At 38.5% G+C, this 24,428-nt stretch overlaps 1 protein-coding gene across 1 annotated transcript in view; it reads right to left on the bottom strand.

Annotated features, from left to right (window-relative positions):
* Nucleotides 1-24,428, bottom strand: part of SMCHD1 (structural maintenance of chromosomes flexible hinge domain containing 1) — a 73,694-nt gene that overhangs the window by 34,073 nt on the left and 15,193 nt on the right. The window contains exons 4-25 of the mRNA XM_021386519.1: nucleotides 17,718-17,800; nucleotides 17,484-17,614; nucleotides 16,736-16,850; nucleotides 16,470-16,589; nucleotides 14,531-14,697; nucleotides 13,681-13,774; nucleotides 13,209-13,419; nucleotides 12,351-12,471; nucleotides 12,062-12,245; nucleotides 11,402-11,599; nucleotides 11,169-11,282; nucleotides 10,795-10,901; nucleotides 10,535-10,617; nucleotides 10,276-10,389; nucleotides 8,637-8,714; nucleotides 8,436-8,555; nucleotides 6,071-6,215; nucleotides 5,655-5,751; nucleotides 4,142-4,214; nucleotides 2,348-2,487; nucleotides 1,175-1,309; nucleotides 86-313 (exon numbers count right to left, since the gene is read on the bottom strand). Coding sequence (XP_021242194.1) covers nucleotides 86-313; nucleotides 1,175-1,309; nucleotides 2,348-2,487; nucleotides 4,142-4,214; nucleotides 5,655-5,751; nucleotides 6,071-6,215; nucleotides 8,436-8,555; nucleotides 8,637-8,714; nucleotides 10,276-10,389; nucleotides 10,535-10,617; nucleotides 10,795-10,901; nucleotides 11,169-11,282; nucleotides 11,402-11,599; nucleotides 12,062-12,245; nucleotides 12,351-12,471; nucleotides 13,209-13,419; nucleotides 13,681-13,774; nucleotides 14,531-14,697; nucleotides 16,470-16,589; nucleotides 16,736-16,850; nucleotides 17,484-17,614; nucleotides 17,718-17,800 — 2,858 coding nt within the window. The remainder of the gene's footprint in view (nucleotides 1-85; nucleotides 314-1,174; nucleotides 1,310-2,347; nucleotides 2,488-4,141; nucleotides 4,215-5,654; nucleotides 5,752-6,070; nucleotides 6,216-8,435; nucleotides 8,556-8,636; nucleotides 8,715-10,275; nucleotides 10,390-10,534; nucleotides 10,618-10,794; nucleotides 10,902-11,168; nucleotides 11,283-11,401; nucleotides 11,600-12,061; nucleotides 12,246-12,350; nucleotides 12,472-13,208; nucleotides 13,420-13,680; nucleotides 13,775-14,530; nucleotides 14,698-16,469; nucleotides 16,590-16,735; nucleotides 16,851-17,483; nucleotides 17,615-17,717; nucleotides 17,801-24,428) is intronic.

A 24,428-nucleotide genomic window follows, 5' to 3' on the forward strand; every position in this document is an offset into this window, starting at 1 on the left:
TTGGAATGATAGCCTGATGTCCATGGATTCTAGAGAAGCATTGTATAATTCCCCCATACTATACTGTTTCTTTAAAAATACTTGCCTTAATTTTTTCTGCCACAGCTGGAGTTATGTGTACCTCCCTTTCTCCTTCATCATACATCTGAAATATAAGGTTGTGCATAATATCGCCAGCAACCCACTTAATTTCATCCTGATGTTTAATTTGAATAGCTTTTTGTCCATTCATACTCAAAACCTGCAGTCTTGCAACATGACTGCTGGGAACAAGTTTAATCATCTTTTCCACTGGTGGCACATCTTTACAACTCTAAACATGGGAAGGAAGGGAAAAAGAGACAGACGTTACGAAGATATCAAATATACATAAATAAATATTGCTCCATAATAAGTCTGTGGCACTACTCTAGATTATAAAGCGTGAACAGTTGTCCAAATATAAAATTAGCTTAACTTGTCAAAAGCAAATAAAAGATAGGCCAGAATACTTACAAATCTTTAACAGAAACTGGAACTCATGCTACTCGGAAAATATTTTCTTTATAACTCAGTATTTTTGGAACAATTTACAAAATATTTTTTTTTAAGACTAATCTGAAATAACATGCCATGTACATTATCTTGCCACGTTATTATTTGTTTACACCTTCTTCACGGTAAAATGCTGAAAGTCTTATTTTCTTCAGCTGTGTGGCTCTACTGATTACCAGTGAGCTGGGATGTTCAGCAACATAAAACAAACCACCCAAACCAACACACTTTAAGACTGAAATATCCATTTCTAACCTTTAGAAAAAATATATTCTCAATACCATAGCATTCTTCCCTAAGATTTGGGGACCATTTTATCATGCCTGTTCTGGCTCTAAATGTTCATGCAACAAAGGTAATCTCACAGAAGGATCCAGCAAGTAAAAAGGGAACGTAAATTCCTAGAAATAATGCTTAGTTCTGAAATACCTACTGTGAGAGGCGAAGAAAAAATGGGATTTTTTTTGCCTTTTTCTGGCTTCTTAGAGATGAGAAAGGACAGATGTGATTCTCAGGCTTATGGAATTAAAATAGTGATTTTTAGGGGCTAAGCTGGTTTATACAACTTTGGTTTAATAGCAAGACAATATGGTAAAGTTTCCAGACTTTTGCTCATCCAAACATCCCAATCAATACTTACAGGTATTTCAATCCTTGCTTTGAGCATCTGGTCTTTCTTTATATTCTGTACGTGTATGACTGGACCAGTTAAAATGTTTGTTCCTGCATTACTGCAGTCCACAGAATACACAGGAAGGTTTGAAGCACCTAAAAACTATTTAAAACGTACAATTAAACTTCAGGTTTCTTTTGCAGAACTACAAGGATTATTCCAGTAATGATTATTTGTGCAACTCCAGAGCTATACATGATCATTTACAGGTAATTTTTTTTCAGATTTCATAAAATCACAAAAAGTAATGGAAAAAAAGAAAGTGCTTTTTTTTCCAGCTGATAAGAGATGTGTGAGAGAAAGGAGTAAGTTATGGAAAAAAATTTAATATCTATACCACTCCTTTATACTTAACACATACACGCAAGCCTCTTTATCCATTCAGGAAATAAATTCCATTAAGTTGATAAAGTTGATAAGTTTTCTAAAAAGAAAAAAAACCAAACCACCCGAGTGTTAAATGTGATACTTAAAAGTCTGCTTAATCTGTCACCAGGCTACTGCAGACCCACTCTAGAGGAGTAGAATGCATGCTTATAAAGTACAGTCAGAAAGCAGATTGTTTTACTGTGGGAAAACCATTTTTATTGTGTATCTGTCCATGCTGGAAGACTGATTTCACTGTAATTAGAAAAGTTACTTTCTTTTTTAAAAATCGAACAAACAATAAGAACTCCTCTGCCCAAAAGGGCAAAGTACTTAGAAATCTAAAAGCCACAGTAACACGTGTATTTCCACACTAGTTTAAATGTTTAAAATTATTATGTTATCATTATTCTTTAGGCAGCAGACTTGCTTTTTCATATTTAAGCAAACTACAAGTACGTTGTCTGAAGTTTTTTTTCTGAAATGTATTTGAGCACTGTATATGGAAAACATGATCTAAAACATCTTAAAATCATAGTTATATATAATCACATCATTTTTCTCTTCCATTTTTAAGTCCAAGTTCCTATAATTCTGAAACACACTGAATGAATTGTAATGGATGACTCAAGGAAATAACAGATGGGGCCACAAAGCTACAGAAATTTCAAAAGCAGAATTTAAGACATTAATTCTGTCCATATGCCAAAATAGGCTCCTCTAGTCCTTTTAAAAGTATCAAATCCTTATGAAATATTATAAAATGCAATTTACCTTGCAATGAACTATCAGTTTTGGCTGCGCTGTTATATTGCCTGATTCATCCAATACTTCGACCTGAAAGGGGAAAGCTGTACCATTTTCAATCTTAAGAATTTCAGAATCTGGTTTTACTTTCAGCTGATGTGGAGGGCCTGTAAAAAGAACAATCGTAGAACACTGGTTATATTTTAGATAACCCGCTAGACTCGGTTTTTACTACCTTGAAAAGCATATTAAAGCCAAGGTATCAAGATATCTATGGTAACAAACACGTTAGCCTAACTCAGGTATATTGGTTTAAGCCAAGAAGTTTCTTGACAGTCTCTGTTTAATACATATCATCTGCCACTCTTTTGGAAAAACATGAGCTTCAACATATACAAGGTGTAAACAGATGATGCAGTACTGTCTACACAGTACACTAAACCACATTCATAAAAAAAACGTGAAGCGTTCTCCTGACATGTAAAAAACAAAGATATTCATGCTGAGCTACCTGAAGAATCATAACACGCAGTAGTTTCTTCTACCAAAGCCATGAGAGCTACAACTTGCATGCAAAGAAAAGCACAGCAGATTTTTATGGCATTATTTCAATAGTGAAGCTATTAAAAGAAATCTATCCCATGAACAGATAATTAGTCTTATCAATTTCAAAATAAGAGAAGGAGGTCATAGATTTCTATTATAAGATATCTGGAAAGAACTAGAAAACGTCCTTTTTCAGAAACACGCTGTATGCATCTCTAATTAAAACTTTCATTTCAAACTCACTGATGGAAGAGCAGGAAAGACTGAAATAGCTTCTACTCATTCCTTCCTCACAAAACAGATTTTTAAAAGTCAAGGCTAAATTCAGTGAGAAAAATAGTTACTTAAGTATGTCCAGACTGACAAAAGCAGAAGTTTCTAATAAGGAATGAAGGCCCCTTCAGCATGAGATAAATAATTAAGCAGTACACAGCAATATAATCTGTCCCAAGTCAGTTTGCTCCAAGTGACTGTTTCTACATGAAGCCTTAACTGACCAAATGATAAAGAATAATAGAATAAATTGTGCCTTGCTGGTCTAACAAAGCTTGAAATACACGTATTCTCTACAAAATGAGATGGGAAAGCCTGAAGATTGCTGATTAGAGAGCCCAAATTGAACCTTCAAACTACTGTGTCTCCTGAATTAAAAACAAAAAAATAACAACAAAAAAAAATCAATAGCCACAGTAACAGGTTGAAATGGATAACTGTGATCATGTTAGGAAATTCTCAGTGTCAAAGACATCCACAAAACAATAAATCTGGTAAAAGTGGTGGACCTCCTCTCTTGCATTACAATAAAGTCAATGTGTAACACTAAAGATCTCAAACTAAATCCCAACTGCAAAAGCATCCCCTTGCTTTGCTGGGGTAAGAAACTGCATGAGAATTTACTAATTCACAATGCGTCTTATACAATGAGAGCAGGTCACTGCAGGTTACCACAAGCTCATGGGCTTAATGATGAAAAAGATCGAGAAGATAAAAAGATTATTTTATTCATTCAGTGGGGCTAGGTTATAAAAACATAAAAAAAAGTTAAACAGGTAAATTCCAGCTACCAGAACAATGGACAGGACTGGGCTGTGAGTTATTCCTGACAAGATTAACATGCCATTGGCTTTATTTAGTTTCAGCCATCTCTTGAATGAGTCAGAATATTCTCACTGAATACCTCACAAGGATTTAAATATTTAATGAGAAGAAACATTTTATTAATAACATCAGAACAAAGTTCAACAGAAATTCACCAAATATGTAAAGGATTCTTACCAGGTTGCAATCTTATTTTAAAAATTTGTGTGTCTTCTTTCAATCCAGGAAGAGTAACCTTCAGATTAAAGTTCTAACAAAAAGAATATTTTTAATATTAGCCATAAACAAAATCAGATTATAAATTACTTCATAAAGTCATGTTAATCCATATATGGGTGTATGTCAGAGGTCTAAACGAACTTTTTTGCTCTGCTACGTAAGTAAAGATTTTTCCACTGCACTAAAATCTGTTTTGTCATGTTATTACTCCCAAAGACCTTAAATCCAGGATTTGCAAGGTAAACTACAAGGTTCTGAAACCACTGACAGTAGCTATCATAAACTGTGGTTTTCTGCTCAGAGGCTTGTTTTACTGGAGACAAAACTGTTTAAAAAAAAAGTAGGTTTAAAGAAAAGGTCTGCAAGTTCTGTGTTCACTATTCCTTAGCTGACTGCCAGTAGAATGGCACCAGATTTGGTATCCATCTCATCTTTGAATAAGACCATTAGAAATACAACTGCCGCTGCAGAATTCCATAAAGGGCCTGGAGCACCTCTCTTATGAGGAAAAGCTGAGCAACCTGGGTCTGTTCAGCCTTGAGAAAAGAAGACTGAGAGGGGATCTGATCAATGTCTATAAATATCTAAGGTGTGGGAGGCAAAGGGACGAGGCTGAACTATTTTAAGTGGTGTGCGGCAATAGGACAAGGGGAAACGGCCACAAACTGAAGCATAGGAAGTTCCGCACAAATGTGTGAACTTCTTCACAGTGAGGGTCGTAGAGCACAGGAACAGGCTGCCCAGAGAGGTTGTGGAGTCTCCTTCTCTGGAGACATTCAAGACTCACTTGGACGCCTACCTGTGCAAACTGGTCTAGAGAGACTGCTTTGGCAGGGGGGTTGGACTCGATGATCTCTAGAGGTCCCTTCCAGCCCCTACAAATCTGTGATTCTGTGATTCCATCCCTAAAACTGATATTCATAAGACAGCCAGAAAATGAAGCAGTCTAATCAAGAATCTTGAAAGCAGTCATTTAAAACTAGTTGAACTGCAAATACAAGATTTTCGTATTTTATAAATTTGAGAACATGTCGTTGCAATTCATGTAGCATCATTCTTGCAAGTTCAGAAATACTGTTGCTGAACAGTTTTAGTTTCATAAACCTGGCCCATGTCTTTCATATGTCTAGTAAAGTATACGTAACATTAACAGCCCGTGGCTTGAATGAAAGTAATTGGGCAATTTTTTTGGCCTGCCAAGAAAGAGAAGCAAAAAGAAGCTGAGGCTGATGTCTCACAACATTAGTTTAAATCAGTTTCAGCATAAATTTGAACTAAGACAGCTGAGTTAGTATTCTGAGTACACTCTACCACAAATACAATGTGATTGCCCACCCCTCAGGCAGTGCCATCAGCTAACAGAGTGAAGCTGTGGGCAGAGGCATAAGAAATCATGAGAAAATATCCCAAGAAAGAGCTATCACCACTTTTTCTTAAAAATAATACTTCAAGTTTGAATTCATTGGCATACCTTGCCCTGGCAACTATTTACACAGCCTTTAGCAGTGACACCCTTAATGATGCAATTTGCTCCTGCAGTTAACTCTTCATATTGCAAAGTCAATCCACTAAAAAAAAAAATAACAAAAAAAACACAGAAAAATGCAGAACCAATTTAAAAATGAATAGAGTTTCAATTCTTCAATAAGATTCTCCACTAAGATATATACAAGATACTTTCAGATATTCCTATGGAAATAACAAAAACAACAGTCAACTCATGTTAAAAGCATACATCACTCAGACAAAACACAAAGAATTACTATATTAAAGTTACAAGAAGTACAACAAAAACATAAAACATTCCCCATGCCTAAAAAAAATCCAAACCCAAACAAACAAGCAAAGCCCAAACCACGAAAAAAGGTGATGTGATAGTTGAATTACCTAGCTTCAAGAATTGGTTTAATGTCATTTGTCAGCTGCGTTGCATGACCAAACTCATCCTTCAGTTCCAAAGGAATATTAAAAGGTACTCCAACTCGAAAAGGAAGCTCCAAAAGACCCACTGAAAATTTCTCTGCTTTGCCCTCTAAGAGAAAATAATAATAGATTTTAAGAAGTAATTATGTATGTTCATTCATTGGCTTTTTCTTAATTAAAGCTGCAGTTAAGACAGGTGGTTTTCAGCCTCAAAGTAAATAAGCTGTTCAGAATTCTTGTTCTAAATAAAATCACGGATTATAATTTTCCGTTAATTTTGTTAAAACTCATTTATGCAAAAAACATTTATGTCCCACAGCTACACCAAATCTGAGAGAGAAAGTTGAGTAAGTATTATTTGAAAAAGAATCCTGAGCATCTTTTCTGTGAAATACGGCCCCATTATACTGCCTACGATTAAGCACTCCAAATTAAGACCAAACATGCATATTTAATAGTTGCGTTTTGAAGTTTTTGACATCAGTTGCACAGAGCAGTACAGAAGGGAGCCTGTGAATCAGTAATTTTTTGTGGAATCAAACTTTCTTGGCCAAGTGGCCTTTGAAAAAAGAAGCAATGCAGTGCAGTGCTGGATTGTTGATTAATATCCTGTCAAATAAATAACTACTTTCACGATCTACAGATTAATTTATCAGTGAATTTTGTTTCCATCAGATATTTGAAAAATCACAGGGGAAGGGAAAATATGTCACCTTGTATAGGCCAAAGCTACTTGAATGGTAACAATAACAAAGAGGCTTCAATCTTTCAATATTCAGAATTTTAATAAAATTTAGAACCATACGATAAAACTGTAAAATGCTTGGACAGAAAAAGAGTAAAAGAACTGCATTGTCAGTGTGATTAATTACCAAAAGAACATGTGCTGATTGAGAAAGAAAAACGTACAGATTAACTTAGGAAGTTCAGTTTTAACAGGTATTTTTGACTACTTTTAGCTTTTAAGCTTACCAGGAAAAAATGTAAACACTGAAAAACACCCTACTGTTAAACAAAATATTTTCAAAGAGCAGCTGATTTCCATTCACATTTTAATTCTTCTGGTCTGCATTTTTAGAAGCTAAATACACATAGGGTTACATAAAACTAATTTTTCAAATAAGTATTTTGAGGACTTACAGTTGCCTTTGAGACAACAGAAAACATGGCCAAAAATAATAACTTCAAATATTCACTTTTCAAGACTGAAGACATGAAAAACGTCAAGTCAACTTAATGACATGTCAAAAAACTAAATTTAGATAGTAATAGTTGCTTTTCATATCCTTTATATTAAAAGTACCAACTTATTACTTCATTAAAGTTTATGTTTGTTTCCAGTGAGATTTTTTCATTTAATTTTTTTTTATGACTGAAGACACCATTAACCGTAGGCTGCCATGCTAAGGGAGCCCACAATACTACTGATAAATATTTTTTAAAATAAAGAATGTAGTTTTACGCTTTTAAGATTTGCTTTTTGTTTTGATAAACAGAGATAAAGAAGGTTTCGTATTCATTTAGAGAAAGTTTCTCCTTTTTCTTGGCTCCTCAGGATGCTGATTTCCCAGAAAGCAATTTGGGGCTTTTTCCACTGATGTGCCCCTTAGGAGCTTACAAATGAGGGAGGTCAGCCTGCTCAAGCTCCATTTTGTTGACCTTATGATCCCTTTGTGTCATACCACCCCAGGCCCTTTGCTCATCAATCCTGTTTATCAATCCCTCACAGGGATACTGTTAACTCTCTCCCTCCCCACTCTTTCCTAAGTTTAAATTCAAATTGTTTTTTGCCACCTCAGAAAAAGGAAACAAAATCATTAAATGGCAAAAGAGCTGAAGAAAACTTTTCCTTTCAAATAGGAGAGCCCAAGCCAAGATAAGATCTATCTTTTTCATGTATGTAGATTACTGATGGTTTGATTACTGTATGCAAGCACTGTATATGTATATACACATACACACACATATGTATATACGTATACATACATATATAAAAAACAGAACAGGTCTTTATGATAGGATTAAACAGGATGTATAATACACAGTTAATGCATTTTTTGCAAATTAAATTTAATTTAGCAAGTAAATAACTGAAGATTCTACTTCAGATGAATTAAAAGAATCTAAAAGACAGAAAATTGTTTTAAATCCTGTGAAGTGTTATTTACAGGTAGCATACTCCCTTATAATTTTTTTTTTTTAATTTCTGGACAGAAGGTAGAACCTTAAAGTAATTACCTCTCTCAACTATAACATGAGCAACTTGGATACATAATGAACCAAACAAACACAGAAAGTAAAAGAAAACTGACATGGCTGGAATTCTTACCTACAATAGTAAATTTAAATGTTTTAGATGGCAGAGGCCTTCCTGCATAAGTGTCTGCATTACTTTCATTTAAGACTACTTGCAGCTTCAAAGTGTAGTTCCCAAGTTTCTGAAGATTCTCTAAAGGAAAATAAAAATAAATTTATAAAGAAAAAAAGGAGAATTATAAATAAACTGAAAATATTGCAACTATTAACTCACCCATTTTTTTAAACCAGTATGGCCATTTGCCTCCATGCTGACTTATATGAGAAATAATTTCTTTATTCCCGGAAGGTGCTGAAAAATAAACAATTAGCTACATGTATTTACAGATTACACATAATTCTCCATTATGTAAAAACATGTCACTACTAAATCTAAGTAATATAAATTCAACTTCACAATTAATCACATCAATCACATCTTAAAAAAACAAAACAAAACCTAATTCCACATCTAATCCCATTTTAATTCAAAACCTCATACACACTAAATGGAAGTCACAGGCTTGTAAAGTTGCATTTTATTAGCTCTTTGGTTATGTGCTCCCTGTTAAGTCTGAGTACTTGTAGGCTGTGCAATCCATCCGTACTAGCAACAGATAAACTTAACAAATGATAAATTACCTGAAATGGGAGTATTGCTAAGAACAAGTTGGCTGCAAGAATATTTGAGGAAAAAAAAAAAGCATTCATTTTTTGCTCCAAATAATTTTATCTGTCTTTATAAACACATCTGCAGCATGAATGCACAGCCAAGAATAAAAATAATGAAACTTTGAGGCAAATTTTAATGACTGGTGCTGTAATCTCAGAGATATACAGGAATATCATCGCTAAAAATTTCTCAAGAAGCAATAATGTATTTGCTTTAGAAATATAGTTTAGAATACATATAGAAGGCAACTGCAACAAGACTACACAGAATAAAAAGAAATTTAGCCAAGAAATACACTTTGTACAAATAACTGTAGGTAAGTACAAATAACTACTTCACACCCTGTTCTTGTATCAGTTTGCATACATCAAATAAAGCAAAAGCTACTTGCCTTCTTAGGTGTCTTTCTTTGAATGTGTAATTCTGGAAGTACTGGGTTATCAGAAAAGGTTCTGATTTTTTTTTTTTTTTTTTTTCAGTAAGAGATAATTTAGAGTTTTTTACGTATATTTAAAATACATAACAATATATGTATATATTTTCAACTGTGGCAGTTATTAACACTGAAAAAAACAGCACTTCTCCAGTGCAGTTTTCCTACTGCACTGTCAGCTGCCACCAAGCTAAACAAAGTGTCTATGCATTATGCAAGATGCACACTTTGAAGATGCTCACCTTTCTTCTTGTATTGTCCCACTGCAGATCCATAATCCAAGGGGCAAATTTACATACAGGGTAAATTTCTTCACTTCTACTGTGAAGAAGTATAATATTCTGTGCATACTGATACACAAAAGATGACAACAAAAATGGGATCTTGAAAGAGAGCTAGTGAGAAGACCTGAACTTTTAAGGCAGGGATGCTATATTCTGAATTGTTCCGAAAGAGGAAACAACTCTAAGTTTTTTATATTTAAAATTCGCAAGTGACTTCCAAGTTAGCATTGTTATGTACTAAACAAGCCTGGTCTCTACTTTTATGCAACACTGAGACATTAAATATTTGACCTTGAGGCAATGGTCATTTTGTGAAACGTGGCTTTGGATTGCTACACAAATCTCTGATGGGATACTGTCCTTCAAATTAAAAGCTGTATATGTCTACCAAACTCTAACATGTAATTTATGTACAAACACAAGCAAATATACTTCATGCACTTTTAAACAATAAAGACTCATTTAAATACACTCAAGTACTTACAATGCAAAATAACCTTGAGTTCCACAAGAAGTTTCTTTGAACCTCCATGGCTTGTACCTGGAAGCTTTTGCATTGCTTCTCCTTTCTTGTTCAGAATTTCTATTCTTAATGCCCCTATATTTAAAAGAAACAAATGAAGGATTTTAAAAGTATGCTCCTTATAAGCAACTGGAGTTTTTTGTATGTTTGTTTTTAACAGAGATTAATAGTATCAGTTTAAACTGACATTTTTAGTATACAAAAAGAAAAAAGACTATACCTATTGGTGTACCAGCCAATCTTGTTTCATTTGGCAATAACTCATCTCCTTCAGGCCAAGTTACTGACAATTTGTCTGGAAGTCTAGTGAAAGACAGAAAGAACAGAATATATATGAAGCTCTGTCTTGGGAAAAAAAAAAACAGTTCAAAACTGTCCTTTCACTTGGAATAAACCTAACCATATTTTTGTGATGCCTGAAAAAATACTAAAACTCCTAGCAGGAACTGCACAAGTATGCCATCACAGTTCAAAGCCTACCTTGCCATTTCATCCTCTATGTATTTTTTAACAGCTTTTTCCGACACTGTTCTGTCAAGCTTAGAAATTGGAACAGTTTTCATTTCACCATACAGTGCCTGAGGCTCCTGGAAAAAAAATTACGTCCAGTTAAAAACAGCCAGGTTATAATATGTTAGAGACAAAAATTTCTCTACCAAGGGACCAAACAGGTAGACATAGCTTTTTGTATTATGTTTATCAAATACTACTCGTTGACTCCACTGACCACGGTGCTAAAATTTAGAATTTTCAAGTTTTTGGAAAAAAAACATTTAAGGAAGTCTGATCTAGGATTAAGACTACAAATTCCTTAAGTATACTAGGCTTGAGAATCCTTTACATAGTTGTCTTACCAAAGCAATTTGAACCTCTCCACCAGTGGCAAATATATCTCCATCATGGTCTCCATACAAAAAAAATTTCTCGATACTTCCATAGAATATTGGAAGAGTCTTAATGGTTTTCACCTGCAAAGACAACAACTATATTCAATACATTTATTCTGCACCAAGTGTGTTGTATTTGCCTTTTACAAGGTTCAAACAAGCAAAAAAAATCCCACAACATCAGTGATCAAATAACTTACCAGCTGCCCAGTTTTGAATGTTTTCCCATCCCACTCTATTGAGGAATACACTGCCCAAGGGCTCTGCATTCTTTTGGATGGCAAATCAGTACGTGTAGTTACTCCTTTAAAGACCGTGAATTTTATCTGTTTGTCATATTTCTCATGACAATCTTTGAGCCACAAAGCAAATTCTCTGTCAATTTTCATTCGCTGCTCCTATAAACAGATTACAAAAGAAATATATGTTCTTAATGTATTTTTAAATTTAAATCTGACAAACTCCAAAGTATGAACAATTTGAGGAGTACAATGATACAAGTACTCAAAAAACTGGATTCTTCAGCTTGTAAATGCTACAATACTACTGGGCAGCTACACTTCAAGACAGAGATGGTGTTTCCTTAGCGCTCATATTCTTCTATGACAGTCTTTCCACAAAAACTAATATAGTTAGTCACTGTTAAAGAAATAAAAGACTAAATCTTATGTTTTCAAATTTAAGAGTCAGCTTTACTACCCACTAAAGCTGAGAGAAGCATCTGGTACAAAGTTCTGCAGAAGCATCCAAGGTGAAAGTTCTTCAGAAACAGAAAAATAAACAGTGACATGAACAAGTGACCAGAGCACAAAGGTTTTGTTTATGCCAGGAAGCAATATAAAATAGATTAAAATAATCACCTGTCCATTGAAAATTCTCGTGAACAGAGTATTCTTGTCTTTTAACTTCAGCTCTAGATCCATGAAAGTGAGTTTATTTGTGCTGACCTGAAACTTATCATTGGTAAACAATGTACCAGAAATCCTGTTGTAGCATTCAATTGGTGCCAACCCTCTCTTCTTTGGAGGAGCACACCAGTCAAAACTTAAAAAGAAAAAAAAAGACATTAAAATCCTTTTCTATACAAACAAAAGTGTTTATGTTCTAGAAAAAGACTGGTCTACACTGAAGAAAGTGACTACCACTTACTCTTCCACAGTTGTGTATGGAATTAATCTTCCATTCCAAAAACATTCGAAAATAGGCCTTTTTCCTCTGGCACCCTTTTCTATTATTAGGCAGTCGTCGTCATCATCATCATCATTTAATCCTTGATTTAAAAGAGCGTATATGAATAACATCCTTAGAAAACATTACAATATCAAACAACACAGAAGATAAGGATTATCTAGGCTTTTTACATTAGGTACATAGCAGTACATGATATCAAGTTGGACATCAGACTTTTTTTTTTAAGAAGTATCAAATAGGCTTTCTATAAGGAAAATTTCAAACAGGGATTGAATGTTTCCAAATTTGAAGTACAATTTGAATAAATAATACTTCTCCCCCACTTAATGTGAAGTCTTGTTCTTCTAATATCGTAAAATCTTGTCACTATTAAACACATAATTTATTTTGTTAAAATAATTTCACGTAGTGGTGATTATGTTTTTTTTTTTAAAAAAAAAACAAGTATCTGAAAACAAGACTGGATAAAACAAATCTTAAATGTAGGACTTAGTCTGTATGTTGTCCACTGCAGTATTCTGGTACTAAAATCTCCTGAATCAATGTGCTCATAGCAAAGATCTAACAGTTAGAAAAGCGGAAATGTTTCAATTAGACTTCATTTTGTAAGTGTTTCTAATTTGACAGCAGAGGGAGTTAGGTGAAAGATAAATTTACATGTACAAGTTACCACAATAGCCAATGACAGGAAGTCAAGTTTTCCGTTCTGTCACAAAACTGACACTTCAATTTAGATGCTTCTCTTTCATTGAAACACTCAGAGCAGTGGGATTGTCTATAATAGATGACTTTGCCATTGATAAGCATTTCACTCACTTGATGGAAAACATGGATCGTCAGGAAATGTTTCTTTATCATACAGGAAGGGATGGTATCGGATTATTCCTTCCACTATACCATCTCCATCAACAAGTGCTTTAAACTCAAAACTATCTGCTGCGGTATTGATATACAGTGTCTGCATATCATCTTTTATCTCTCTGAGATTGACAATTTTTGGTACTTTTCCTTTTTCAAACATTGAAATCTAGGAAAAAAAAAACAGAGCAAGTGAATTTTCCTTAAACCAAATACCCACAGTAATCAGAATTTCTGTCACCTGTGTTAATTACATTGGAAAAAGAAATTAGTTCCTACACTGCAATGATAAATAGCATTACTTATAAAAAATTATATTGCATATGTATCTTGAAACACTGTTACAGTTCAAAATAAAGAGAAACAGGCACAATATGAAATAAGTTGGCATCAAAGAAGAATTTTTAATGATAGATATGAAATCTCTTACCTCAATGTCAATGTTGTTCAACGGGCTTGCACCCTTTGTTACAGCATTAGTTTCATTTCCTTTTGGCCCATGGATATAATAGTGATAGATGTGCCTGAAATACATTTTCATTGAAAAATATATGTCAAAAAAACTGAAATTAGAAAAATTGAACCTCACAGATTAAAATAATCTTTTTATTATTGCCTCATTGAGTTGTTATGAGTCTATTCAATTCAATGAACAACAAGTATACCTGGTACAGACTGAATGAACCAAGGAAACTAAATGCACCTGCAAGTATTATAATCTCCTTGCTTCTGACATCCACCCCACCAAATACATCCCAAGAAGAGATCTTGGCTCTCAGACCAAAGCTCCTCATGCTCTCATTGCTCAGGACTTTTAGAGCAGACTGGTATGCCCACACCACTCAGAATTTTCCCTGCACCCCTTCCACAACTTAAAAGGTGCTTTCATGGCCTTGAAGCATCACAGTTTTGGGAGAGGTTAGATACTAAGGTTATGAGATTATTATTCTGACAGCCATAAAGTTATTCACAACTAGACAACTAATAATTACGTTAATAATGTAAAAATTACACTGAATAGGCTGGTAGTTAGACGGATAATTATATAAAAATTACCAAGTTACACTGGTACTGATGTTTATAAATATCTGTTTGGATTGAGGACTTTCTCAGTTGTGCTAGTTTCAGAAAGAAACAGCTAAGACTAATTGGGGCATCAACAAAATACCCATCAATAGTGTTAACATCAATAATAAAATGATGAAATACAAAAAGTAACTCATGATTCTCTGATTTTGTTAGTAGCTTTATTTTAAATCAAATTTAAAACACCAACTTACGCCAGCTGTCTTGTCCAAAGATGAAAGTAGTTTTTCAAGTATTGCACGTGATCTGGTTGAACACCTGTAATGATAACTGCTGTGAAACTCTCTTTATCCCTCTCTTCTAATATTAGATTATGAAGAAATCTTTCATCATCATTTGTGATGTGAGTAGAGTCAGATGGCTAAAAAAAAAAAAAAAGTAAAAAAATAAGATGAGGAACGTGAACTGAATTTCTGAACTCCCATCAGCTTTCAAAGGATTAAAAAAACAGAACAGGAAGAGAATGCAGAACACATGATGCTAAGAATCACCAAGAGTTAATGCTTAAAACAAAAGCTTCTAAGCTAAATTAAGTGAACTGAGAATCCAACATCCTTGATCCAGTTCATTTTCAGCACACTCATCACAGCGTTTTAGTTGTTCAGTTTATAAATGTATTTAATCATGCTTTATGTGGCATTTTGTGATCTGAGTTCTCATTCAAATTCAAATGAAACAATCATGTACACGACACAAGTATTTTTAAAGTATATTGCCATTAAAAAACACTTGGATTTTAAATGGATAGTCTCCTTCCTGAAACAGAACTCAAAGTGGAAGAAACATGCTTTGGCTGGGAAACAAAAAGCACAAATCCTCCGTCCCAGCTGAAATATCACAGACAAGTGAAGTTCCAATCGTCTTTTCCTGGATGGATGCACTTTACTCTTCTGATAGGTTCCTAAGCTGCATAGAAACAAAGTGTCTGATGCAACTTTCATGCTGCACCAGCAGATAATCTTTTGCATGTGCTTCATAAAGTAAAGAAGATACTTTGAATACAGTGACTAAGATCTTTGTAGCAATCTCAAATGACAACTGAGAAGATAGTTTTTCACACTGTAATAAATGCAGCTTTCTATCTTGTTTTGCAGGAAAGCAGGCGTAACGGAAACGTGTTACTGAGTAGGTGAAAGGGTACATCTCTAAGCTAACTGTAGGTAGCAAAATAGTTAGGGTTAGACAATAGTTAGACAAGGGTGCTCTGTTAAGGCTTACTTTCTCCATGGAACCAAAGAGCTCTCCTTAATGTACAGGATTATTTGAACAGTTTGGAGTCCTTTCACCAAACTACCATGGCGCATTCCCCTATCATCCTTTTCAGATAAACAGTCATATTTACTTGAAGGAAGCATAAGTAGTTAAGAAAAGTGCCTGGTATCCATGACAAAATGATCAGCTGGTGTGCCGTCAACACTACTTCTCTTAAGAGTTGTAGTTTTTTTTTTCCGGAATACCTTAAGAGTGATATTAATTTCACCTCAATTTCTTTGCAAAAGTAACTGCCTTTAACAACGCAATGCTTGAAATACGCAATTATTCTCTAATGGCAGGAATCCCTTACAACATCTATCCCTCCTTCTCTTACTTTTTACTTAGGCTTTACTTCTTCATGTAGGCCATGAGGACTTTTCATTTCTGTTTTCATCTAAGTAGATAATTTCTTTTACAAAATTAGTGAAGATTTGTGAAAGTGTTGGGTTCTCTTGGTCTGGTTGGAGTTCTTCCCCCATATGCACAGTAGTTCTACTTATTTCTATACAACATGAAGTATTAGGCAGAGTTTGTTTTCATAATTTACTTTTTAATAAGTTAGAGAGCAGACATTTTTCTTTATGTTTCATGCATGACAAAACAATAAAGTTCTCAGATACATTTACGTATTTTTGTAACCTGCTATGTCAAAATATAGGGATTTTTTTGTCCTTAAAGCTGTACTGGAAAGAGAAAAAAGAACCACGTACAAAAAAAGACCTATGATAGACTGTCCACAAATTTCTCATTAGTTCCTTTTACACTATAGCCTGCAAGTGGTGCAGATGACAAAAGCATTCCCAGATAAATATAACAAAAAGTCATGTTAGCCTGGAAAAGGCATTCCTTTAAAACTGAGAAAGCACTACAGCTACTTACCTTTCTATTTCGAATGAATCCACAATATATTGCTTCTTTGTTTTTCTCCTTCTTTTCAAAATCCTCTTTGGAAAGGACAAGTTCGTGAACATCCTGAGAATCTGCAGGTTTGCTTATCATCTGTTTTTATTAAAGAATTTAAAATTTAAAAAAGGGTTAAAATGAACAACAAAATAACTTAGTGACACAATGAAAAGCGAGGATAGTAACAATCTCATCACGTAAATATGTTTTAAAATAAGCGTAAAAGATTGGTATCTACTTACTCTGGCAGACTGTCCAACAAAGAACACTGCTTGTTTGCCTCCAACTCCAAAATATGAGATATCACTATTTAAACTACGAGGCACTGGCAAAGGGCGAACATATCCTGAATGATCACTGAAAGTGAAAGTGGCTTTAATAAATTTTCAAGACAACTGTCACTTAAAAAAAAACAATAACTGATCTTAATAGCTTGCATTAAACTCTGCACTTGCTCTGTTAAAATATCCTTCATTTCAAAAACTACAATTACAATTTATGTGCCTAAAACTCTTGATGTATTTCTTTTAATAAGATGTAGATGCATTATCTCTTTTCCTCTTTAAGTTACCTCATAAGACATTTCAGTCCCTTCTAGCAAACCAACCCTAAGTCAGTTATACACATTTAAGTCTTAACTAGTTTAAGCAAGTAATAGGACAAACATATTTTTTATATTATAGTGATAATGAATGAAAAGGTGTAGGTAAGTATCCTAGTGTAATTTATTAAAAAAAAAAAAATCGAAACCTAAATCAAAACCCCATATTCATTATTCCTTTGGGAAACCAGCTCAGAAAAATAATCACACAGTATCACAGAATTAGCAGAAGTTTCTCAGTTTTCTACTGGCAGGAAATATGTATGCATTGTTATGTAATCACAGAATGACAGATTTCAGCTAAGTGCTGGTATAGAGATACTTCTTAGAATGATATTCTACAAATATTTGCAATTTTCCAGTGGTAAACATGATTAAAACTTTCTAACCTCTCAAAGTCACCTTGTCTTGTAAACTTTGACAATCTATATACTGCCCAGTTGTTAAGCTGTTTAGAAGTCATTCCTCTTCCATTATCGATCACAGCAACAGCTGGTTTTCCATTGGAGTCATCAAATAACTGTTTGGGGAAAAAGAACCACAAAAAATAAGGAGCAGCTTGGATAGCACCACAAAAAAAAAAAAGGGGATCTAAACCTGAAAAAAGAATATTTCTGACTTACCAATTTAATTTGTATGCTTCGAATATCAGTATTTCGAGACGTAGCTGATAGAGAATTGTCAATCAACTCGGCAAGAGCAAATGCTGAAGAAATTGAAGAAAAAAATCATTCTATTAAAATCCTGTTCTTAAAAGGTAACACTTCAAAAACAGATGCACACTTTCAACAGTTTCTTCTGGGCCATTAGGATAATACATTCATTCTGAATTGGGTTTATGTGGCAAGGTGTTGACTGTGGCGGCGGGCAGGTGGGGTGCACTGCACGGGTGGGCTCTTTGAGAAGAGCCATCCAGAGGCATGACACACAAGAAGGTTCAACAGGGCTAAGTGCAAAATCCTGCACCTGGATTGGGGTAATTCCAAACATCAGTACAGGCTGGGGGATGAATGGATTGAAAACAGCCCAATGGAGATGGACTTGGGGATACTGGTGGATGAGAAATTGGAACATGAAGTAGTAATGTGTGCTTCCAGTACAGAAAGCCAACCACATCCTAGGCTACATCAAAAAGAGCACGGCCAGCCAGTTAAGGAAGGTGTTTCTCCCACTCTGCTTTGACCCTCTAAGACTCCACCTGAAGTACTGCGTTGAGCTCTGGGAGCACCAGAAAGATGTGAAGCTGTTAATAGAGGAGGGCAGCAAAAAATGACCACAGGTCTGGAGCAACTCTCCTATAATTATATGCTGGGAGAGTTGTTTTTTTTTTTAGCCTAGAGAAGAGAAGGCTCTGAGGAGACTTCATGGAGGCCTTTCAATACATAAAAAGGGCCTACTTTTCCTCTCCTGTAGACATATTTTCTTTCTTGGATATTTCTGGAACAAATTCATCTGACAATGATGCTACAATATTCTACATTCAAATCATACTGAAAAATGGGATGTTTTTATACACCTTGATATCTTCTCCTGTTATCCAGATATCTTCTAACAGTGAAGTTACGTACTTTTTTAACAGTACAGCAATGATCTTTAATGCCGTCCTTTTGAAGGTGATGACAACAGACGTGATATTTCTACAAACTTCACATATTTTTATGAAAAGGTGTACTAGATGATGGGAAGGTTGATAGAATCTCTACAGCACAGAAGTGATCATAATGGGAAGTGACAGAACTGTCTTTTACAGAGAACAGAGAGGAAATGGGAAAGAAATCACCTGATCGCCAATAACTAAAGGAAAACTGAACATATGCATGCATTATCCTTTCTGATTTCATAGTAGAATTTTGAGTCTTGTCAAGATAAGCAACAACGTTTTCCTACCAAGCGGAGCGTTTCAGGGGAGAGAAGCAGTAGCTGCAAAATACATGACTGCTTACATAAAGTGCAGTACTGAATTATTCCACGTTCTTAAAGAATTTATGAGATTAAACAGTTCCTTCTGTCAAAACAAGTGTTTGTTTGATTGTAGTGCTATTTATTCAAGTGAAAACAGAATGAGTCTGCTCATTTGAATCTTGTTAAATTCTGTAACTAGGAGAAGTGAGGACGATATTCCTACTGGTAATTTTTGGAATGTACACATTTACCTAAAAATGCTTTTCTCACATTTAAGTAACTAGATCAATGGATTCAAAAAACTCCACAGAATTTCACATTACATGCAATTACATTGCATTACATTATTAATGCATTACATGCATCACATACAAAACTGGGAAATATTGTGAAAACTAGAAATTTATATGACTCAGAAGGGAACTGGATACATTTATGGAAAAGAGTAGTCTACAGGCACAAACTCAGAAGTCCCTCAATCACTTCTGTTCTATCTCTGCCTTTCTGCTTTCATATTACATCCCAGCTATCTGACATCAGCTGCTGCTAGGAACAAAATGAACTAGGTAGACACTGAACCAAAACAGTGTATTTTGGGAAGCTGGGCGGAAGGTAGTGAATGAAGGGCAGAAAGAGAGGGAGGGGACAAAAAGAATAGTACTTAAAAGTACAATTGGTGTTTATGGACACTGATGAGATTCTTTTGAAGCAGAAATAGCTGTGGGAACAGTTTTGTGCTTGAGTCTTTGTTGTCTACGACAACGTAATAAGGCTTCCCTTCCATCCGCACCTCCGCGTGCGGGGCATATGGGACGCACACACAGTGTATAACGCCGAAATGCCAATTTAATGCTGCGCAACAAGGCTATTTATACCCATACATGCGACAGCCCTGGATACCTGTGACCCTAGAACCCTCCCCTGGTGCACGCAGGCACTGCCCATTTCATCCCACAACTCCCCCCTCTTTAACAGCCCCTTTAATACGTTCCCCTTTTGGTTCCCAGTTTCCCCAACTATCCCTACAAGGCCTAAGCGTGTCTTACATATATATATACTAGGGATGGGAGGTCCTGTCGCGTCACATCCCGCACGCTCGGTCACCGCCTACTACATTTTTCTCCTCCCATGCCTGGAAAAGCCTTGCCCTGTTACAGCGCGATCACAAAACCCCCTATAATCTCCCAACTAACTTATCTACTGCTTAAGCTCTAATGTTCGCACATTACACGGGTGCGTACTTCATCATTAGCTACTCAAGACTTGTCACAAGCATTCGCGTAGCCTATGGTATTCCATGCGCCGATCAAAAGCTTGCTCCATCATTCTTTGTAAGCACTGCTGCAAACATCCCATCAAGCATGGTAAGCAGAATGCAATGCAGATAAACACTAAGAGCACTATACCGACTACTTTAAGTATCTGGGTGACCCACAGCCCAAGTCCGCCAAACAGGTTCTTCAGCCAATCGCCAAACGGATCATTGTCAACCGTTATCTTCTGCGTAGACTTAACCCCTGCTCGCAGGGGCCACACGCTGGCCCAGGTGAAGACTGTGGGAAGTGCAAGTGCAAGGAGTGCATATATCCAAGGACCCTCCCATCGTGTCAGATCTGTGACAAACAACGTCTTTGCTCGGCCCAGAACGTGGTCACCCTGCGTGAAGGGCCTCTTCTATCACTGCTCCAACAGTGACGAGGACAACTGTGTTGATGACCCCTCTTCAGGGGCACGGAGCCGCCCTTTCAGGAGCTGATGTGCGCACTCCACTATTGCTTGTCCTTGGGAAATATGCAGAATCCCAAACACGTGCCGGATACCCCAAGTGCAGCACCAGGCCTCAAAACAATGGCTCTTGTAGCCCGGTCCATTGTCCGTTTTTAACTCAGTGGGAACCCCCATTATCGCGACTGCAAAGGCGTAATGCCTTGACACAGTCACGCCCTTTTTGTCTTGAGCAAATACTCAACTATCCTTGAAAGACCAAATCGCTCGTGGAGAATACACATTCATTTCAAAAGAATGGAAACGTACCCGATCTGGCATCTGTGGAGAATGCCGTAAAAGCGATGAGGAATGAGCTGTGATTCTGCAGTTTGTAGGCTGCTCCTGACAGCATCCAGCAGAAGGGCAACTGCTGGTTTGTGCCTCCCGTGAGCAGGCGCTGCTGCCTGCCTGCTGGTCAAACTTTTCTGCTGGCTGCTGTAAGGCTGGAGGGATCCTGATGCCTATTTGCTAAAACCTGGATGTCGGGCTCTATGACAACTCTCGCCCCGGCGAGGGCTAAGAGGTCATGTCCCAGCAACGAGAGCGGGATGTCCAGGACATAAGGCTGAATCGGTCCTGCCGTCCGCTCTTGCCTATTGTCCTCCCACGAAAAGAGGATGGGATAGTGACTGCGATGGCCCGTCACGAAACCCCCCACCCCACTGACTGAGCGCGGGAGTATTTCCAGGGCCCAAGAGGAGGGCCACACAGCCGTTGAAATGGTGGTGACATCTGCTCCGGAGTCGATTAGAAAGGAAATGTTTTTTTGGTTCAGATTTGGCTGTGTCAGGCCTTGAATCAAGACTTGTGCTTTAACTATGGGTCTGTTCCCTAAGTCAAAACTAACTTGAACCAATGGTACATCAGCCTGGCTGGCAGATTGTCCCTCTTCTATGCCCGATTCCCCCACTAGGCGGAACGTAGCTGGCTCCTTCCCCGGTGCACAATATTGGACGGGTACCTCAAGACCCTGCTCCAGGGCCTTGGAGCCAGCAACCCAAACCGCCGCCGGCGACTTTATTCCTGTTCCTGGTCTGGTCCGGGCCACGGTGCGGCCCACGCCTGCGGATTTTGTTTGACAGTCGGGGGGACCCACTGCTGTTGTCGAGGGGTTGGTCCCCCATCCCCCCCGACCTTCCCGTTTCCCGACGGCCCCTTTGTAGCTGACGCTCCGGTCTTCTTTTGTGTGCAGTCTTTTGCCCTATGCCCTTCTCCCCCACACACCCAACACCGAATGGTACTTCCCCCTCCTGTTTGTCCCCGGCCCTGCGAGCAGTCGCGAGCAAGATGCCTTCCCTTTCCACAACGGAAGCAGACGTCTGGTGTGGTTTGGACTGCCATCGCTTGCAAAGCTGCTGTTATCCCAGCAACCTGCTCAGACAAAACCGCAGCCAGTGGCTGCACGTCCTGTGCTCGACCGAAAGCGCAGCCACGCGCTATGAGTTCCCCTGCTGTGGCTGTGGCAGGAAGGGCCGCAAGAGCAGCCTTGTACTCTGGAGCTGCGCTCTAACGTAAACATTCTCGCAGCACTATTTCCTGAGTTTCCGGGGGCAGGTTGCTACTCGAGATAGCTGTCTGTACTTGGTCTGCAAAGGAGCCGAAATGCTCCCCAGGTTTTTGTCTAATATGGAGATAACTTGGCGACCCACTAGTAAGCGTATGCATCCGCTCAAGCGCTCGCCTGCCCAAATCTGCCGCTGCGACAAGAACGGTGGCTGCAAGATCAGTTGTTCCTGAGGGGTACTCCAATTACCCTTTCCTGCGATTGCATCCGCTGGGATGTTGTGTAGCGGATGAGCTGGGTCTGCCTGCGCACGAGCTTGCAAGCTGTCTACCTCCTCCTGAATGTACGCCTCAAAAATCGGTACCTGCGCCAGGGTGAGGCACGCCCGTGCACACTGTCGCCAATCGAAAATCAGCGGGCCACTAAGACTAATAGCGTCCAACAGGACCTGCGCCTGCGATCCGGTAAGACCTCCCTCTTGGACTGCTTTTCTCAACTGCATTAGCATTTTGTAATCTACAGGTTGCCATTGGGGACCCTGCGGTCTGCCAACAAAAACAGGGTAGCAAGAGCGCGGCATGGGCTCAAGCTCGCATCTGGAGAGCATGCACTCCTGAGCACGAATGACCCAGCGCTCACCGGCCCTGCGAACCCGGTCCCGCGCCCGCCCCCGCCGTCTCCTTTCCCCTTCAGACGGCAGGTCTATGCAAAGGCGACCCTCCTCCTCCCCTGAGGAACTGGTCTCGTCATCCGCCCCACGCCTTTGGGACCCCTCTACCCTATCTTTGGAGCTAGTAACCCTCCTCGAGGTCGAGGGGAGAGGCTGCTCCACAGGGCTAGATCTCGGCATCCTTCCCTCACCTACGCCTGGCGCAGCTGCACCACAGGGAGCTGCACCATAGGGCGGAGGCGCCACTGTAAAAGCGGGCGTCCCTGCCTGGACCGGCCAGGGGGCTGAAGGAACGGGAGCCCTTGGGAAACACGTCAGTGTTCCCTTCGGGTTCATAGACCAAAACTGCCCATCGTCTGAGATCTGCACCCCTGGGGCCGCCTGCCCTTGCCTTGGCACCCCTAAAGGGGCTAAAAGCGGAGCTTCCGTCCCCGTCTCTTCCCCTACCTTGCCCGTCTTGTTTTCCTCTCCCTCTGACCGTTCCCTTCCCTGCTCTCCATCGGCTTTGGCTGTCTCAGTGTCATCGGGCGTCCCCGATAACACTTGACGTGCCGTGGCATCGAGATGCCGCTCATCTTTCACTTTCTGTATCACACTTCTCACCGTCCCCAGCACAGGGATAAGTCCCAGTGCCTCCTTATTTCCCGCACTTGCCCCTTCCCATAGCTCCTGACCCACCTTCTCTAAAACCACTTTCTGCAGACAGTCTGTCAGGGACTCCGCACACTGCTTGCGCAGCATCCACTGAAGGAGTGCGAGGCAATCCTTCTTATGTAGTGTTATCCCTACTTCCTTGGCTAAGGATTTCCGAATACTCACCACCTCCTGCACGCCGAGCCCCATCACGGCTCCGGCTTCTCGGCGCCTTGCTCGCGCCCAGCGCCTTGCTCGCACCCAAAATCACGTCGGGGTCACCAGATGTTGTCTACAACAACGTAATAAGGCTTCCCTTCCGTCCGCACCTCCGCGTGCGGGGCATACGGGACGCACACACAGTGTATAATGCCAAAATGCCAATTTAATGCTGCGCAACAAGGCTATTTATACCCATACACGCGACCGTCCCGGATACCCGTGACCCTAGAACCCTCCCCAGGCACTGCCCATTTTATCCCACAAGTCTTGATGTTCATGGTTATTTTTTCTAGACAATTTTGAGCCCGCTAGACCTAGTATCATAGAATCCTTAGAGTTGGAAGGGACCTCTGAAAGTCATCTAATCCAACTCCCCTGGAGTGAACAGCGATATCCACAGCTAGATCAAGCTGCCCAGGGCCTGATCCAGCCTCACTTTGAAAGTCTCCAGGGACGCGGCATCAACCACATCACCGGGTAACCTGTTCAAGTGCCTCACCACCCTCACTGTAAAAGACTTTTTCCTTGTGACTTTCTTCTCTGATGAAGATATTAAAGAGTATCGTTCCCAGAACCGATCCCTGGGGGACACCACACGTCACCCATCTCCATCCAGACATGGAGCCACTGACCACC

The sequence above is a fragment of the Numida meleagris genome, chromosome 2, assembly GCF_002078875.1.
Source record: "Numida meleagris isolate 19003 breed g44 Domestic line chromosome 2, NumMel1.0, whole genome shotgun sequence".
NCBI classification, from domain to species: domain Eukaryota; kingdom Metazoa; phylum Chordata; class Aves; order Galliformes; family Numididae; genus Numida; species Numida meleagris.